The sequence below is a fragment of the Portunus trituberculatus genome, chromosome 12 (genome assembly GCF_017591435.1).
Source record: "Portunus trituberculatus isolate SZX2019 chromosome 12, ASM1759143v1, whole genome shotgun sequence".
Classification (NCBI taxonomy): Eukaryota; Metazoa; Arthropoda; class Malacostraca; order Decapoda; family Portunidae; genus Portunus; species Portunus trituberculatus.
Window position 1 is genome coordinate 13,164,804 of NC_059266.1, and position 19,483 is coordinate 13,184,286.

At 36.1% G+C, this 19,483-nt stretch overlaps 1 protein-coding gene across 2 annotated transcripts in view; it reads left to right on the top strand.

The window, feature by feature from the left end:
* The window catches only part of LOC123502602, a 37,883-nt gene extending 22,999 nt beyond the window's left edge, over positions 1-14,884 (top strand). Inside the window, exons 3-4 of one of the 2 annotated variants that reach the window (XM_045251766.1) lie at positions 13,201-13,341; positions 14,289-14,884. In XM_045251766.1, coding sequence (XP_045107701.1) covers positions 13,201-13,341; positions 14,289-14,480 — 333 coding nt within the window. In that variant the 3' untranslated portion in view covers positions 14,481-14,884. The remainder of the gene's footprint in view (positions 1-13,200; positions 13,342-14,288) is intronic. The other variant, XM_045251767.1, reaches the window with a different exon arrangement.
* The last annotated feature ends 4,599 nt before the right edge of the window (positions 14,885-19,483 follow it).

Sequence of the window (19,483 nt, forward strand, 5' to 3'; positions counted from 1 at the left end):
CCCTGTAATACCATAGGTATTTTCTTTCTTCCCGTACGCAGCCGGAGACGAGCCGTCCTCTCTCAGCGACGGCGACGACGATGTGTATTTACCTAATTGTATTGCACAGGGTTAGAGCGGGGCTCGAAGTGTTGTCTCCATGTCTCCATTTATCTAATTTTTTCTTAAAGTTATGCACAGTATGTGCTGTAACAACTTCCTTATCCATTGCAGTCCACTTTTTCACGTTTCTATGTGGAAAACTGTATTTTCCAATATCCTTCATACACTACCTCATCCTGATCTTCTTTTCATGTCCTCTTGTCTGTCTTTCCATCTTCTTCTGTCAACAGCACCAGGTCTTCCTTGTCTATCTTTTCAATGCCATTGACTATCTTGTACATTGTTATTAGGTCCCCACGTTCTCTTCTATCTTGTAAGGTTGGCAGTCCCATTTCCTTCAGTCGTTCATCATATGATAGGTCCTTTAATTCCGGCACCATCTTTGTAGCAATCTTCTGTATCCTTTCCAATTTTCTTATATCCTTTTTAGAGCTCGGAGACCACACCACTGCTGCATATTCCAGCCTTGGACGTATCATGCTTGTGATGATTTTTTTCTTCATATCTTTGTCCATGTATTGAAATGCCACTTTTATATTAGTCAACATTTTATATGATAATCCAATTATCTTGCTTATGTGTTTTTGGGGCTCAGATTTTCCTGTATGATCACTCCAAGATGTTTTTCCTCTTTAGTCTTCATTGTTTGTTCATCTCCCATCAAATAGTTCCATACCAGTCTTCTTTTACTCTTTCCTAGTTCCATTATATGATAATCCTTGGCATTAAACCCCAATTTCCACTTCCTGCTCCACTCATAGATCTTGTTTATATCATCCTGTAACAGTAGACAGTCCTCCCTGGTTTTGATAACTCTTAGCAGCTTTGCATCATTAGCAAAATAAATTTATGTAACTGTTTATTCCAATGTGAATGTCATTTACATAAATCTGAAACATAATAGGGACTAGCACTGACCCTTGTGGGACTTCGCTAGTTATTTTACTCCAAGATGAGTATGCATCTCTGATCACAGTTCTCATCTCCCTATCCTTCAAATAATCTCTTGGCCATTCGAGCAAAGTTCCACGCAGTCCTCCTATGTTCTCTGGTTTCCAAAGTAGTCTTCCATGTGGAACTTTATCAAAAGCCTTTTTGATATCCAGGTATACTGTGTCCACCCATCCATCTCTGTTTTCCAGTCTGCAATAACTCTCCAAGTAGAAGCTTAATAAGTTTGATACATGTGACCTCCCTCTCTTGAACCCAAATTGCTCCTCTTCTAGAAATTTAACCCATTTTTCTTTGATAATTATTTCACACAACTTCCCCAAGACACTTGTAAGTGACACTAGTCTGTAGTTTAGTGGTTCAGTTGCCTTTCCTCCTTTAAATATTGGTATTATGTTGGCTCTCTTCCATTCTAGTGGAACTTTCCCTTCATTTATTGAACTTTTAATTATTTCCCTAATTGGATCCAGTCTTTGCTTTTTACATTCTTTTAACACCCAGCCTGATACACCATCTGGTCCCATTGCTTTAATGACTTCCAACTTATCCAGTAATCTTTCAATATCCTGTTTGTGCACTGTGAACTCCTGTATCCATGGTAATGCAATATCCTATGAGGTTCTGTGAAATCTTCTACAGTGAATACCATTTTGAAGCTCTCATTCATTATTTCACACATTTCTTTCTCTGTTTGGTATGTCATCCCTTCTTTAATTATTTTTTCTATTGTTTCCTTGTTCTTCATTTTGCCGTTAGAAACTTGTAAAAAAGTTTGGGTTCATTTTTGCTTTTATTCACATCTTTCTCAAAGTTTCTTTCTTCCTCTCTCCTTACTCTAATAAATTCATTTCTGACATTTTGTACTGCTGTCTGTTATAGTCATTTCTCTGTTTTATGATTTTCTTCTATGCTTTATCTTTTGCCCTTTTAGCTTGTATGCATCTAGCATTGTACCAAGCATGTATTTTTTTTTCTTAACTTTATAAACAGGTACAACATTTTTTTACTCCTTCATTATATTTCTGTAAGAATATGTCATATTTCCCTTGTACTGTCTTTCTGTACATAATGTTTCTCCACTCAATATCAGCAAAATAGATCCTTAATTTTTCAAAAATCCACTCTTGCATAATTTAATCTCTCTCCTTTATAGTCAGTCCTCTCTGTAACTTATCTCATCTTCCTCCTGAATTTGCATCTCTAATGTCACATGATCACTTCTACCCATTGGACAAAGGTATTGTATGATTGGAGAGGGCTCTGGTTTCTTTGTGAATACTAGGTGAAGCAACAATGGTTCTTTTTTTTCCCCCCTGCACCTTGTTGATTCCTCCACCCACTGGTCCATTGTATTAACCATAGTCAACTGTAACACTTCCTCGCTCCACTGTTCAGCATTATCCATTATTTCCATCTCTCTCCAGTTTGCTTTTTTACAGTTAAAGTCTCCAACAAAAAGTATTCTTCCATCTCTTCTTATTATATTACTTAATCACCTCTCTTTGCATATCTTTATGTTCATCAGTTCCCCATGTATTTGTCTTAGGTGGCATATATGTAACTGTGATTTTTCTCTTCTTCAATTCCTCTGTTTTGATGTTACTCCCATTACTTCCACTTTGTGCTCTCAATATTGCATATCCTCCACACATACTTGTACATTATCATGAAACATTATCAGCACTCCTTCTCCCCCTTTATCCTTCCTGTCTCTCCTCCAGTTATTATATCCCTTCTCTTTAAAGTTAACATGGATCTCTTCTCTTAGTTTTGTTTCAACAATGCACATTACATCCAGCGTTATCTCTTTCAAATAATCCCTAGCATTCAACATGCTTGATAACAACTTATCTTTATTAGTATAAGTCTTTCTTAATTTCTTGCCTCCTCCATGATCTCTTTCTTCCATAGGTAGCACTTCTTTAGTCTTATATCTAGAACCCTCCAGGAAAAATTTTTCTCTATCTCTGTCCTTTTCTCGTTTTTTTTTCCTTAGCTTCACTTCTTAGCACTTTCTCCTTTTCCCTCTCCTCTAGGTTGATATCTCTTTTTATCCATATATGTTCAGTATCATTGGCCACCTTCCCATTCCTAGCCATAATTTCCTCTACTGCCACTTGGGATCTCATTCTCACTTTCATTGGTCTCTTACCCCCTTCACTAAATCTTCCCAACCTAATCACTTCCTCCTACTCCTGTGTGCTGTCCTGGACCTGTTTGATGATAGTTTTGGCCAATTCTCTCTCTCCACACTCCCTCATGAACTTTTTTGGATTTTTTTTCCTTCATCCCCGAAATTAAGAAACCTTTCCAGTTATCTACTGTATCCCTAACTAGATCTTCTTTCTCATATATACTTGTATAAGTGTCTTTTGTCTTTTCTTTAATTTGTTTCCTTACTCTCTCTGAAAATTTAACTTTTTCCTCTTCCTGCTCCTGTTTCCATGTGTATTGTCATTCCTCCATCTTGTTTTCACCCATTCCATTTTCTACTCTGTCTTTGATCCCATCCTGCACTTGTTTTTGTAGGCTCCTTAAGGAGTCTTCATAAACGTGACATGTGGCCTTTAGCATATCATTTTGTTTCTTTACCTCCTGTATCTCCTTCATCTCTAGATTTATTACCCTTACTTTCTCACATTCCTCAAACCTCAGTTTTAGTTCAGTGTTTTCTGTTATAAGTCTGTTCTACTTGTCCATTAAACTCGACATCACTTCCTTCATGTATCTTATCTTTCTTTCCACATTTATCAGCCTCCTCATATTGCCTCTTTCCTCTCTAAATCCAGAAAAGTCCTTGTCCATATTATCCTCAGTCAATCTCCTCCCTCCAACAGGTGTTTCAATAAATCGCTGTTTTTCACTAAATGGCGTTTGTTTTGAAATCGTACATGTGACCGAACCACCCAGTTCCGTCTCTCTCTCCTATTTTTTCCATCTATTCAGTATCCAGATCTTTTTAATTATGGAGACAGGAGAACCCTATGGCTCCCTACCCCCCTGCACATACATCTAGGTCAGGCTGTGTGTGTTTGTTTATTTACCTAGTTGTATTTACCTAGTTGTAGTTTTACAGGTCCTGGGCTTTATGCTCGTGTCTCCATATCTACACTTATCCAATTTTTCTTTAAAACTATGCACACTCGTTGCTGACACCACTTCCTCATTCAAGCTGTTCCAAGTCTCAACACATCTTTGCGGGAAACTATATTTTTTAACATCTCAGACATCTTCCTTCCCTCAGTTTCTTACTATGCGATCTTGTGCTTCTAATGTCATATTCTTCTCTCAGGATTAGTTTCTCATTATCTACTTGATCCATTCCGTTAATCAATTCATAAACTTGTATCAGATCCCCTCTCTCTCTTCTCTGTTCCAGGGTTGGTAGATCCATAGCTTTTAGTCTCTCCTCATATGTCATCCCTTTAAATTCTGGAACCATTCTTGTAGCCATTTTTTGTAGTGTCTCCAATTTCTTTATGTGTTTCTTTTTTATGGGGGGTCCACACCACTCCTGCATATTTCAATCTAGGTCTTATTTTAGTACTTATCAATTTCTTCATCATTTCTGTGTCCATATAGTGAAATGCTAATCCAATAATCCTTAGCAAACTATGTTTCTCTGAAAATTCTATCAATATGGCTTACCGGTTGATTGTTTTCTTCCATCGTCACTCCCAAGTCCTTTTCCTTTTTTCCTTTTTCTAGTTCTATTCCATCTCCCATCATATAGATTCCCACTGGTTGTCTTTCACTTTTTCCCATTTCCATGATATGACTTTTGTCCACATTGAATTCCATCTATCACTTTTACTTCACTTCCAGATCTTGTTTAAGTCTTCCTGCAATATTTCACAATCCTCTTTTCGTTTTATGACACTGCACAGTTTCGCATCATTCGCAAACAGATTTAAGTAGCTGTTCACTCCCTCTGGCATGTCGTTTATATATATAAGAAAAGTATTAGTGCCAATACTGACCCCTGTGGCACTCCACTGTCTACTGTTCTCTACTTGGACTTCATATCTTTAACTATCGTCCTTATTTCTCTTCCCCTCAAGTAATTTTCTATCCATCTCAATGTGCTTTCTTTTAAGCCTCCCTTCTCCTCTATCTTCCATAGTAACCTTGCATGTGGCACTTTATCAAACGCCTTTTTTAAATCTAAATAAATACAGTCAACCCATCCCTCTCTCTCTTGTATTCTATCAACTATTCTAGAGTAGAAACTCAATAGATTTCTTACACACGACTGACCTTTTCTAAAACCAAATTGGCTATTTGATATTAATTTGTTGTCTTCAAGGAACTCGATCCATTGTTTCTTTATTACTCTTTCACACATCTTGCATATTACACTAGTTAGTGATAACGGTCTTTAATTTAAAGGTTCTTCCTTCCTTTCGCTCTTATATATGGGAACCACCTCAGCTCTTTTCCATTTCACTGGTACTGTTCCATTTTCTATTGAGCATTTTATGATGTATATAGGACTTGCTAGTTCTTCTCTACATTCTTTGAATATTCTGCCTGAGACTTCATCCGATCCCATTGCCTTCTCCTCATCTAATTCTGTCATCAATTCTTTTATTTCAAGTTTGGTTACTTTAACCCCTTCGCGCCGGATGTTAAAAAAGCCCGCCTGTATGATATACGGGTGGTAGTGTCGTCCCAGCGGAAACTCGTCAAGCTTGTCATACTTGTCGTCTTTGTGTATTATGCTGCTATTTTTAGTCACTATATCGCCCAAGAGGAAAGTCGCTTCTCTTTGGAGAAAGAGAGAGAGAGAGAGAGAGAGAGAGAGTGACATTTGCTAATATTTTAGACACAAGTGGGATGCATGTAGCTTATCTTGAGAGGAAGAGAGGAGAGAAGAGAGAGAGAGAAGAGAGAGAGAGAGAGAGAGAGAGAGAGAGAGAGATTAGAAAATTTGTTGTTTTGTATTTGTGTGTGTGTGTGTGTGTGTTTTCACGAATGTTACAACGGGACATGTAACTTATCTTCGAGAGGAAAGGAAGGAGGGAAGGAGAGAGAGAGAGAGAGAGAGAGAGAGAGAGAGAGAGAGAGAGAGAGATGGGAACAGTCTATGCCATTGGGTAATTTTAGACACAAGGCGGGATGCATGTAGCTTATCTTTAGTGATTGGTGGAGACAAGGATGGTGGGAGGAGCACTAGATTTCAAAGACAGCATCGGCATGTGTAGTTGGTATCCAACACACTATCGGACAACTGAACTGAAGAAAGCTCAGAAAAGAAATATCTCCACGTCGTCACCGTATTTGCTACTAGGGCTTCATGACGCCCACATAGGGGTTAATCTCTTTCATATGGACAGTCTCTCTATTAATCTGTGGCCTTTCAAATTTGGATTCCTTAGTAAAGACCTCCTGAAATTTACTATTTAACAGTTCTGCCATACTTTTTGGGTCTTCCACCATCCTGTTCTCTCCTTTTAACCTTTCTATTGTTTCTTTTTGCCTTATTTTTCCATTTATGAATCTGTAAAACAATTTCGGTTGTTCCTTACATTTTTCGACAATGTCCTTTTCATAGTTCCTTTCTTCTTCCTTCCTTACCTTAGCATATTAATTTCTTGCTGCTTTGAAGTTTTTGCTATTTCTGTTTCTCCTCCACCTTTTCCATGCTTCATCTCTTTTCTCCTTTACCCTAGCACACCTTGCATTAAACCAATCTTTCTTTCCTTCTTCTTTAGGTCTATATTTTGGGACATATTCCCTGACTCCTGTTTTGTATACTGTATTTCCAAAAATAAGTTATATTTCTCTTGCACCCTCTCTGAGTTTTCCATCTCCTCCCAGTTAACATTTTTAAAATAGCTCTTGAGGTTCTCAATATCAGCCTTTCTGTAGTTTAATCGGTCTCCTTTGTATGGTTCGTCTCTATCTTCCTTTCTCTCTTCTATATCCATTTCTAATATTACATGGTCACTCTTTCCCAATGGGCACTTATATCTTATATCATCATTCATTTGTATATGGTAACCCTTGTAAAAACTAGGTCCAATCTCGCCGTTTCATTGTTTCCTCTGAATCTTGTGTTTTCCTTTACTCTTTGGACCAGCATATTATCTATCATTAGATTCAGGAATCTATCTCCCCAGGCTTCTTCCCCCATACCACTTTCATAATTTTCCCATTCCACCTCCTTACCGTATGAAATCTACTAATATAAATTTTCTCCTTTCTTTAATGATTCTTTTAAGACTCCTTATTGTGTCATTTATCATGTCTTTATATTCTTGATTGGTCCATGAATTTGTTTCTGGTGGCACATATGTTCCAATGATTATTAATTCCTTTTTATTAATATGTATCTTGATATACAGTATTTCTGATTTTCCTTCCCCAAACTCCACTTGATTTACCACCATCTCTTTCCTTAACATCATCATGACTCCTTCTCCTCTTTTACCCACTCTGTCTCTCCTCCGTACATTATACCTTTTATCTATGTCTATTTATATTGCCTCATTTAACTTTGTTTCGCAAAGGCATACAATATCTGGTTCTTCTTTCTTTATGTAATCTCTTAATTCTAAGTTACTTGATAAAACCCCATCTATGTTTGTATACATCATTTTTAATCTCTTGTTCTTATCATTTTAGTTAAACTTGCTCCATTTTTTTCTTCTTCCTTCTTTTATATACCATTTCCTTATCCTGTCTCCTATAATTCTCCAAAAATGCCTTCTCCTCCTCTGACCTTTCATTATTTTTTTCTTGCTTCTGCCACCAGTTCATTGTGTCTTCCTTTCCTCCTCGTTTCGTATTATATATATATATATATATATATATATATATATATATATATATATATATATATATATATATATATATATATATGTCTCTTGCAACCTTCTGTTTCTCTGAGTTTTGTTGTTCTATATAGTATTTCTTCTGCTGCTGCTTGTGATTTTAGTAATATCTTAATTGGTCTCACTGTTCGTTCTTGATATGGTCCCATTCTATGGATTTCTTCTACTTCCACTTCTAAGTTCTGTCTATCTTCGTCATTTAGATGTTTTAGTAGGTCTTTTACTGATTTCATTTCGTCTTTTCCCCTTCTTGGTTTATATTTAACATTTTTTTCTTTCAGGCCAAAAATAATTACAGTTTTTTTTCTGCAATTTCTCTTACTAAATTTTCTTTTTTCTTCAGGACTCCTATAATTTTGTTTGTCATATTCTCTTCTTTTTCTTTTAACTGTTCTTGAAATACTTCTTGACATGATTCCTTGTCTTTCTTATCTTGGATTCTCCATGCCTGTACTTCTTTTTTAATCACGTCTTGTACTTTTACTTCTTCTTTGTTAACTAGATCTTTCAGCTCCTTTTTTTCTTTCTCGGCTTTACCGAGTCCTTCCATCAATTTCTTATAGTTAGCTACTTCCTTTTTTTAATTTTTAATTTTCTGCTCAGCCTAGTTTCGTTTTCTTCTACTCTTTTTATCCTTTCTTTCAATTTCTGGAGCTCTTTTTCCTCTTCTTCATTCTCTTTCATTGTATTTACCTAGTTGTAGTTTTACAGGGCCTGGGCTTTATGCTTGTGTGGCCCCATCTCCATATCTACACTTATCCAATCTTACTTTAAAAGTATGCACACTCGTTGCAGACACTACTTCTTCATTTAAACTGTTCCACGTCTCAATACATCTCTGCGGAAAACTATACTTTTTAATATCTCTTGCACATCTTCCCTTCCTCAGCTTCTTACTATGTGATCTTGTGCTTCGACTGGCATATTCTTCTCTCAGGATCAGATACTCATTGTCCACTTGGTCCATTCCGTTTTTCAATTTATAAACTTGTATGAGATCCCCTCTCTCCCTTTTCTGCTCCAATGTTGGAAGATCCTTAGCCTTTAGTTTCTCCTCATATGTCATCCCTTCAAATTCTGGAACCATTCTTGTAGTACTTATCAGTTTCTTCATCATTTCTTTGTCCATGTAGTGAAATGCTATTTCAATATTCCTTAGCAAATTATGTCTCTGAAAATTATATCAATATGGCTTGCCGGTTGATTATTTTCTTCTATTGTCACTCCCAAATCCTTTTCCTTTTTTATTTTCTCCAGTTCTGCTCCATCTCCCATCTTATAGATTCCCACTGGTCATCTTTCTCTCTTTCCCATTTCCATGACATGGCTTTTGTCCACATTGAATTCCATCTCCCACTTTTTACTCCATTCCCAGATCTTATTTAGGTCTTCTTGCAGTATTTTACAATCCTCTTTTTGCTTTATAACTCTGCACAGTTTCGTATCATCTGCAAACAGATTGATGTAGCTGTTCACTTTTCCTGGCATGTCATTTATATAAATGAGAAAATGTATTGGCGCATATACTGACCCCTGTGGCACTCCGCTTTCTATTGCTCTCCACTTGGACTTCATATCTTTGACTACTTTCCTTATTTCTCTCTCCCTCAAATAATTCTCCATCCATCTCAATATGTTTCCTTTTAAACCACCCTTCTCCTCTAATTTCCACAGTAACCTTGCATGTGGCACTTTATCAAATGCCTTTTTTAAATCCAAGTAAATACTATCAACCCATCCCTCTCTCTCTCTTGTACCCTATCAACTATTCTAGAGTAGAAACTCAGTAAATTTGTTACACACGATTGACCTTTTCTAAAGCCAAATTGGCTATTTAATAACTTGTTGTCTTCAAGGAACTCGATCTGTTGTTTCTTTATTATTCTTTCACACATCTTACATATTACACTAGTTAATGATACTGGTCTGTAATTTAGAGGTTCTTCCTTCCTTCTGCTCTTATATATGGGAACCACCTCAGCTCTTTTCCATTCCACTGGTACTGTTCCATTTTCTATTGAACGTTTTATGATGTATATAGGACTTGCTAGTTCTTCTTCCCTACATTCTTTCAGGATTCTGCCTGAGACTTCATCCAGTCCCATTGCCTTTTCTTTATCCAGTTTCTTCATTAATTCTTTTATTTCAAGCTTGGTTACTTTAATCTCTTCCATATAGATGGTCTCTCTATTACCCTGTGGTCTTTCAAATTTGGATTCCTTAGTAAAGACCTCCAGGAACTTATTATTTAACAGTTCTGCCATACTTTTTCGGTCTTCCACCATCCCATTTTCTCCTTTTAACCTTTCTATTGTTTATTTTTCTCTTATTTTTTCGTTTATGAATCTGTAGAACAATTTTGGTTGCTCCTTGTATTTTTCGACATGTCCTTTTCATAGATCCTCTCCTCTTCCTTCCTCACTTTAACATATTCATTTCTTGCTATCTTGAAGTTGATCTTATTAACTGCATTTCTCTTTCTCCTCCACATTTTCCATGCTCCATCCCTTTTCTCCTTTGCCCTAGCACACTTTGCAATAAACCATTTTTTCTTTCATTCTTCTTAGGTCTATATTTCGGGATATATTCCCTGACTCCTGTTTTGTATATTTCCAAAAATAAGTTATATTTCTCTTGCACCCCCTCAGAGTTTTCCATTTCCTCCCAATTAGTGTATTTGAAATAGTTCTTGAGATTCTCAATATCAGCCTTTCTATAATTTAATCAGTCTCCTTTGTATGATTCATCTCTATCTTCATTTCCCTCTTCTATATCCATTTCTAATATTATATTATCACTCTTTCCCAATGGGCACTTATATCTTATATTATCATTCATTTGTATACCCATTGTAAAAACTAGGTCTAATCTTGCCGCCTCATCATTTCCTCTGAATCTTGTGTTTTTCTTTACTCTTTGGTCCATCATATTATCTATCATTAGGTTCAGGAATCTTTCTCCCCAGGCTTCTTCCCCCATACCACTTTCATAATTATCCCAGTCCACTTCTTTACAGTTGAAATCTCCTACTAATATCACTTTTCTATTTTCCTTAATGATTCTCATTAGACTCCTTATTGTGTCATCTATCATCTCATTATATTCTTGATTGGTCCATGAATTTGTTTTTGGTGGCACATATGTTACAATGATTGTTAACTCTTTTTTATCAATATGCATCTTAACATACAGTACTTCTGCTTTTCCTTCCCCACATTCCACTTGGTTTATCACTATCTCCTTCCTTAACATTATCATGACTCCTCCTCCCCCTTTACCCACTCTGTCTCTCTTCCATACATTATACCTATTATCCAAGTCTATTTTGATTGCCTCACTTAGTTTTGTTTCAGCCAGGCATACAATATCTGGTTATTCTTTCTTTATGTAATCTCTTAATTCTAATTTACTTGATAAAACCCCATCTTTGTTCGTGTACATCATTTTTAGTCTCTTGCCTTTATCACTTTTAGTTAAACTTGTTCCACTTTTTCGTCTTCCTTCTCTTTTATATACCATTTCCTTATCCTGTCTCCTAGAATTCTCCCAAAAAAACCAGTTGCTGCCAGTTCGTTGTATCTCTTCCTTTCTTCCTCATTTCAGTTTTTCTTTATATATATATCCTTGCAACCTTTTGTTTTTTTGAGTTTAGTTGTTCTATATAATATTTCTTCTGTTGCTGCTTGTGATTTTAGTAGTATTTTAATTGGTCTCATTTTTCCTTTTTGATATGGTCCCATTCTGTTAATTTCTTCTACTTCCTCTTCCAAGTTCTGCCTATCTTCATCGTTTAGATTCTTCAGTAGGTCTTTGACTGATTTCATTTCTTCTTTTTCTCTTCCTGGTCTATATTTTATATTTTTTTCTTTTATTCAAAATACGACTACACTCTTCTTTTTTTCTGCAATTTCTCTAACTAGATTTTCTTTTTGTCGTGAGGACTCCTATCATTTTGTTTGTTATATTTTCTTCTTTATCTTTTAGTTGATCTTGAATCAGCTCCTGAAAATCATCCTTATCTTTCTTATTTTGGACTCTCCATGCTTGTACTTCTTTTTTAATCATGTTTTGTACTCTTTCCTCTTCCTTGTTTACTAGATCTTTCAGCTTCTCTTTTTCTTTCTCGGCTTTACCGAGTCCTTCTTCCATCTGCTTCTTGTAGTTAGCTACTTCCTTTTTCAGTTCTTTGTTTTTCGCTCTTAGCCTAGCTTCGTTTTCTTCCACTTTTTTTTATCCTTTCTCTCAGTTTTTGAAACTTTTTTACCTGTTCTTCATTCTCTTTCATTTCCATACTCTCCTTTATACATTTATCTAGTTTACGTTCAATAGTCAACACTCTCTTGAATAGTGAAGTATTTGCCGTATCGAAACCTTTGAATGCGTTTACTCCTTCATCAATATAGTCATCTTTCATTCTTTTCTGTGTTTCATTCCTGCATTTAGATGGAATCTCTTCTTTACTCATGATTCTCTAATCCTTGATTTCATGAAAACGAGTCCACACTACTTACCTAGGCCACTGCAAATACTATACAACAGGTAGTGAAGATCAGGTGAGAGCGACACCACTGCGTCCTTCCTCGACCGCGTCTTTTGTGTTTGTGTTTGTGTGCTACTTAATATTAAGATTAGAAAATTATCTAAGTCATATTATGAATAATAAATGGAAGAAAAGTCCTGCAGCATTGCATCCTGGAAATGTGACTATGTTTATATGATATTTGGTTGTGGGAAAAATGTTGTGGCACCAGCTTGAAGCATACATCTTCCTCTGAACACCGTTGCAACTGCACTTTCTTTTTTTTTTTACTTTCACTGAGCTTGCTTACTTGATAAAGGATCTGGCTCTGCAGTTCCATAATGGAAATATATGCATTACAGCTAGAAGTTTAGATTCTAAAATTTTGCTTTCCATCAGCATAAGCTACCAGGGAGTTACTGATGCCTTTCTTAGTTTTTCATAGATTTCTGCTTCATACGCAAAGGTCTGGTAGGAAAATCAGAATGAAAATACACTGAATGAAATGTTTAGACTCTAGAAAATTTAGTTAGATGAGTTACACATGGAATAGAAAATTTAGTTAGATGAGTTACACATGGAATAGAATCTGCTCTGGAAAGCAAGGACATGTATTACTTAACAGTTTAATGCTTGCTACTAAAAAGCAGCGTCATTTACAATTTTTTCATTAGTGTTTGACACCAGTAAGTCTGATTACTATATAGCTTTGCATACTTCATATTTAGTTGCATGGCAAGTTTAGCAGTAACTCAGAATTCTCAGTTCTCAGTCACAATCATATTCTGCCAGGTAAGGGTAGCAGATGATCGAGATTTTGAGCGGCTGAAGAAGCTTTGTGACTGTCCTGATGGATGGAGCCTGGCCTACGAGAACCCACCCACCAGGGTTTACACTCGTCCCACTAAGAACTCCACTTTCCACATGATCAAGGTATTACACACCTTTACTTGTTCACTGTGATATAGTCTAAGCATCCACTAATTTGAAATACTCATTAGTTAATACCATTGGTCATTAACTGAACAATTCTTCTAATTTCTTCAATACAGTAAACCAGTAAACCCTGATTAAGTTGAACCAAAATAAGATGGATAGAATAAGCTGGGTATTGGATAAGCCAGACACTTTCAGGAATTAATTTATTTATCTATTTATTTTTCTATTTAATTTCAATTTTCTTTCTTATGTTTAGTACTGATTCCACTGGTAGTATTTTTTGCCATTTAATTGAGTAATGTTAAACTGCTAGGTTGATATACTGGCTAGAATATTCCTGATAACTATTGCATCTTGTCATTTTGAGGAGTAATCTGAGCCATTAGGCACACAAAATGGCTTGTGTGCCACGGCACTACCAACACCAACATCATTGTTTACACAGCTGACAGCAACCAAGAGTCAGTGTCTACCTGAGCTTTCATTTTCATAAGAAATATGTTTTCAATGCAGATGTGTGTGTATTTACCTAGTTGTATTTACCTAGTTGTAGTTTTACAGGGCCTGGGCTTTATGCTTGTGTGGCCCTGTCTCCATATCTACACTTATCCAATCTTACTTTAAAAGTATGCACACTCATTGCAGACACTACTTCTTCATTCAAAATGTTCCACGTCTCGATACATCTTTGTGGGAAACTATATTTTTTAACATCTCTCAGACATCCTTCTTTTCTCAGCTTTTTACTGTATTTACCTAGTTGTAGTTTTACAGGGCCTGGGGTTTATGCTCGTGTGGCCCTATCTCCATATCTACACTTATCCAATCTTACTTTAAAAGTATGTACACTCATTGCAGACATTACTTCGTTTAAACTGTTCCATGTCTCAATACATCTTTGCGGGAAACTATATTTTTTAACATGTCATAACCTGATGCAGCAGCAGAAGCAACACATGGATAAACAAACATATCTACGGGAGAATTGTGACATTGACCCTGCTATAAATAGAAGCCAGCTGGGTCAAGATGCTGTGGGTCAAGAAACCATTAACAAGAGAATAGGCTGCTGGGGATCAGATTTCAAACCAGGAGCTGACCCAGGCAGATGTCCAAGACCAAATGACTTTTAAACAACCTTGGGGAGTAGTATATGACCTTGGAGAGTAGTATAAATCACATATGGTTCCCCACGTGGAGTTAAACATGGATGGTGAACTTAACTGGCCAATAAACAACCTGAATATCATAGTTAGACCAAAAAGGAATTTGTTATTGTTGTAGGGAAAACTTGAACTTCTGAAATGCCAATAGGATGACGTCGCATTTCTGGAGCTGTACTACGGTTAAGAATTATTTGATGGTATTTTGTATGTGTTTTCATCCTTATGTTGTTCACATGTGGATCCCCACGTGGAGTGATCTCTGAATGGTGGATGGTAAACTAGGCGTGGAAGGAAAAAGTGCGAGACATTGTGTATAAAATAGGCTGGACCTACAACAAAGGGGTTCGGCAGATGAGAGAGAGCGCGAGAGACAGAAGCCAGAGGCTGCGGTTCCTCACGAGAGGAGAGGAACCATTGAGTCATGGACAGACTCTTCCTTGTATTAGTGAGTAGAGCTCTATAGTTGATAATGCAGTCTAAGACATTGTATGTGTTATGTAAGTGAAAGGAGGAAACAATTATAGGATGTGTATTTACTAGGATGTTGTATTAAGATTTTATGTATGTGTAGTGCAATTTTGACAGTTGATGCATTATTTCATATTGAGGAGTTATTTACACATGACATTATATATATATATATATATATATATATATATATATATATATATATATATATATATATATATATATATATATATATGAGTTGAGTTCAAGCATTGCTTTGATATTTGATGCATCAGCTGTGAAATTGGCACGTGATGAATTCGTGAAATTTCTAGTGTTATGTGATTAATATCGGTGAAGGATTTTTGGAGATAAGCCTAGACATTTCTAAGGATATTGATTGAAGTGGTGAGACATTATTGGAAGCATTGAGACGTGGTGTGTTTAATTTTAGTTGAATTAAAATGAAAAAATGCAATACAGTATGATATATTACCTACAGTAAGAATAAGTCTTCACCTAAGATAGCGCAATTGCAACTTGTAACGAACTCTGAAAAACATCTCTCAGACATATAACTCTTTCTCAGCTTTTTACTATTCCATCTTGTGCTTCAAATATCATATTCTTCTCTCAGGATCAGTTTCTCATTATCCACTTGGTCCATTCCATTGATCAATTTCTAAACATGTATCAGATCTCCTCTCTCCCTTCTTTGTTCCAGGGTTGGTAGATCCATAGCCTTTAATCTCTCCTCATATGTCATCCCTTCAAATTCTGGAACCATTCGCATTGCCATTTTTTTGTAGCCTCTCCAACTTCCTCATGTGTTTCTTTTTATGAGGGGGTCCACACTACTCTTGCATATTCCAATCTGGGTCTTATTTTAGTACTTACCAATTTCTTCATCATTTGTTTGTCCATATAGTGAACTGCAACTCCAATATTCTTTAGCAAATTATATGTCTCTCTAAAAATTCTACCAATATGGCTTACCGGTTGATTGTGTATTTACCTAGTTGTATTTACCTAGTTGTAGTTTTACAGGGCCTGGGCTTTATGCTCGTGTGGCCCCATCTCCATATCTACACTTATCCAATCTTACTTTAAAAGTGTGCACACGTGTTGCAGACACTACTTCTTCATCTAAACTGTTCCACGTCTCAATACATCTCATGGAAACTATATTTTTTATATCTCTCAGACATCTTCCTTTCTCAGCTTTTTACTATGCGATCTTGTGCTTGGTGTCATATTCTTCTCTCAGGATCAGTTTCTCATTATCCACTTGGTCCATTCCGTTGATCAATTTATAGACTTGTATCAGGTCTCCTCTCTCCTTCTTTGTTCCAAGGTTGGTAGATCCATAGCCTTTAGTCTCTCCTCATATGTCATCCCTTCAAGTTCTGGGACCATTCTTGTAGCCATTTTTGTAGCCTCTCCAATTTTCTTATGTGTTTCTTTTATGAGGGGTCCACACTACTCCTGCATATTCCAATCTGGGTCTTATTATAGTATTTATCAATTTCTTCATCATTTCTTTGTCCATGTAGTGAAATGCTACTCCAATATTCCTTAGTAAATTATATGTTTCTCTAAAATTCTATCAATATGGCTTACTGGTTGATTGTTTTCTTCCATCGTCACTCCTAAGTCCTTTTCCTTTTGACTTTCTCCAGTTCTACTCCATCTCCCATCTTATAGATTCCCACAGGTCGTCTTTCACTCTTTCCCATTTCCATGACATGGCTTTTGTTCACATTGAATTCCATTTCCCACTTCTTACTCCATTCCCAGATCTTATTTAGGTCTTCTTGCAGTATTTCACAATCCTCCTTTTGCTTTATAACTCTGCACAGTTTCGTATCATCCAAACAAATTTATGTAGCTGTTCACTCCTTCTGGCATGTCGTTAATATAAATGAGGAAAAGTATTGGTGCCAATACTGACCCCTGTGGCACTCCGCTTTCTACTGCTCTCCACTTGGACTTCATATCTTTAACTACTGTCCTTATTTCTCTCCCCCTCAAATAATTTTCTATCCATCTCAATGTGCTTCCTTTTAAGCCACCCTTCTCCTCTAACTTCCACAGTAATCTTGCATGTGGCACTTTGTCAAACGCCTTTTTTAAATCCAAATAGATGCAGTCAACCCATCCCTCTCTCTTGTACTCTATCAACTATTCTAGAATAGAAACTCAATAAATTAGTTACACAAGACCGTCCTTTTCTAAAACCAAATTGGCTATTTGATATTAATTTGTTGTCTTCAAGGAACTCGATCCATTGTTTCTTTATTATTCTTTCACACATCTTGCATATTACACTAGTTAGTGATACCAGTCTGTAATTTAAAGGTTCTTCTTCCTTCCGCTCTTATATATGGGAACCACCTCAGCTCTTTTCCATTCTACTGGCACTGTTCCATTTTCTATTGAGCATTTTATGATGTTGTATATAGGACTTGCTAGTTCTTCCCTACATTCTTTCAGTATTCTGCCTGAGACTTCATCCGGTCCCATTGCCTTCTCTTCATCCAGTTCCTTCATTAACTCTTTTATTTCAAGCTTGGTTACTTTAATCTCTTTCATATAGATTGTCTCTATTACCCTGTGGCCTCTCAAATTTGGATTCTTTAGTAAAGACCTCCTGGAATTTTTTATTTAATAGTTCTGCCATACTTTTGGGTCTTCCACCATCCTGTTTTCTCCTTTTAACCTTTCTATTGTTTCTTTTGCCTAATTTTTCCATTTATGAATCTATAGAACAATTTTGGTTGCTCCTTACATTTTTCGACAATATCTTTTCAAGTTCTTTTCCTCTTCCTTCCTCACCTTAACATATTCATTTCTCGCTGCCTTGAAGTTTTCCTTGTTTGTTGGATTTCTATTTCTCCTCCACCTTTTCCATGCTCCATCTCTTTTCTCCTTTGCCCTAGCACACCTTGCATTAAACCAATCTTTCTTTCCTTCTTCTTTTGGTCTATATTTTGGGACATATTCCTGACTCCTGTTTTGTATATTTCCAAAAATAAGTTATATTTGTCTTGCATTGTCTCTGAGTTTTCCATCTCCTCCCAGTCTACGTTTTAAAATAGTTCTTGAGATTCTCAATATCAGCCTTTCTGTAATTTAATCGGTCTCCTTTGTATGAATCGTCTCTATCTTCCTTTCCTTCTTCTATATCTATTTCTAATATTGCATGGTCACTCTTTCCCAATGGGCACTTATATCTTATATCATCATTCATTTGTATACCCCTTGTAAAAACTAGGTCCAATCTGCCGGCTCGTCGTTTCCTCTGAATCTTGTGCATTCCTTTACTCTCTGGTCCATCATATTGTCTATCATTAGGTTCAAGAATCTTTCTCCCAGGCTTCTTCCCCATACCACTTTCATAATTTTCCCAGTCCACTTCTTTACAGTTGAAATCTCCTACTAATATCACTTTTCTCCTTTCTTTAATGATTCTCATTAGATTCCTTATTGTGTCATCTATCATGTCTTTATATTCTTGATTGGTCCATGAATTTGTTTTTGGTGGCACATATGTTACAATGATTATTAACTCTTTTTTATTAATATGCATCTTAATATACAATAATTCTGCTTTTCCTTCCCCACATTCCACTTGGTTGATCACTATCTCCTTCCTTAACATTATCATGACTCCTCCTCCTCCTTTACCCACTCTGTCTCTTCTCCATACATTATACCTATTATCCAAATCTATTATGATTGCCTCATTTAGTTTTGTTTCAGCCAGGCATACAATATCTGGATTTTTTTCCTTATGTAATCTCTTAATTCTAATTTACTTGATAAAACCCGTCTATGTTCGTATACATCATTTTTAGTCTTTTGCCTTTATCATTTTTAGTTAAACTTGTTCCACTTTTTCTCTTCCTTCTCGTTTATATACCATTTCCTTATCCTGTCTCCTAGAATTCTCCAAAAATGCCTTCTTCTCCTCTTCTGACCTTTCATTATTCTTTTCCTTACTGCTGCTGCCAGTTCATTGTATCTCTTCCTTTCTTCCTCATTTCTATTTTTCTTTATATAGATATCCTTACAGCCTTCTGTTTCTCTAAGTTTTGTTGTTCTATATAATATTTCTTCTGTTGCTGCTTGTGATTTTAGTAGTATTTTAATTGGTCTCGTTTTTCCTTCTTGATATGGTCCCATTCTGTTTATTTCTTCTACTTCCTCTTCCAAGTTCTGCCTATCTTCATCATTAAGATTCTTTAGTAGGTCTTTGACTGATTTCATTTCTTTTTCTCTTTTTGGTCTATATTTTATATTTTTTTCTTTTATTCCAAATACGACTACACTCTTTTGTCTTGAGGACTCCTATCATTTTGTTTGTCATATTTTCTTTTTCTTTAAGTTGTTCTTGAATCACCTCCTGAAAATCGGCCTTATCTTTCTTATCCTGGACTCTCCATGCTTGTATTTCTATTTTAATCACGTTCTGTACTCTTTCCTCTTCCTTGTTTACTAGATCTTTCAGCTTCTCCTTTTCT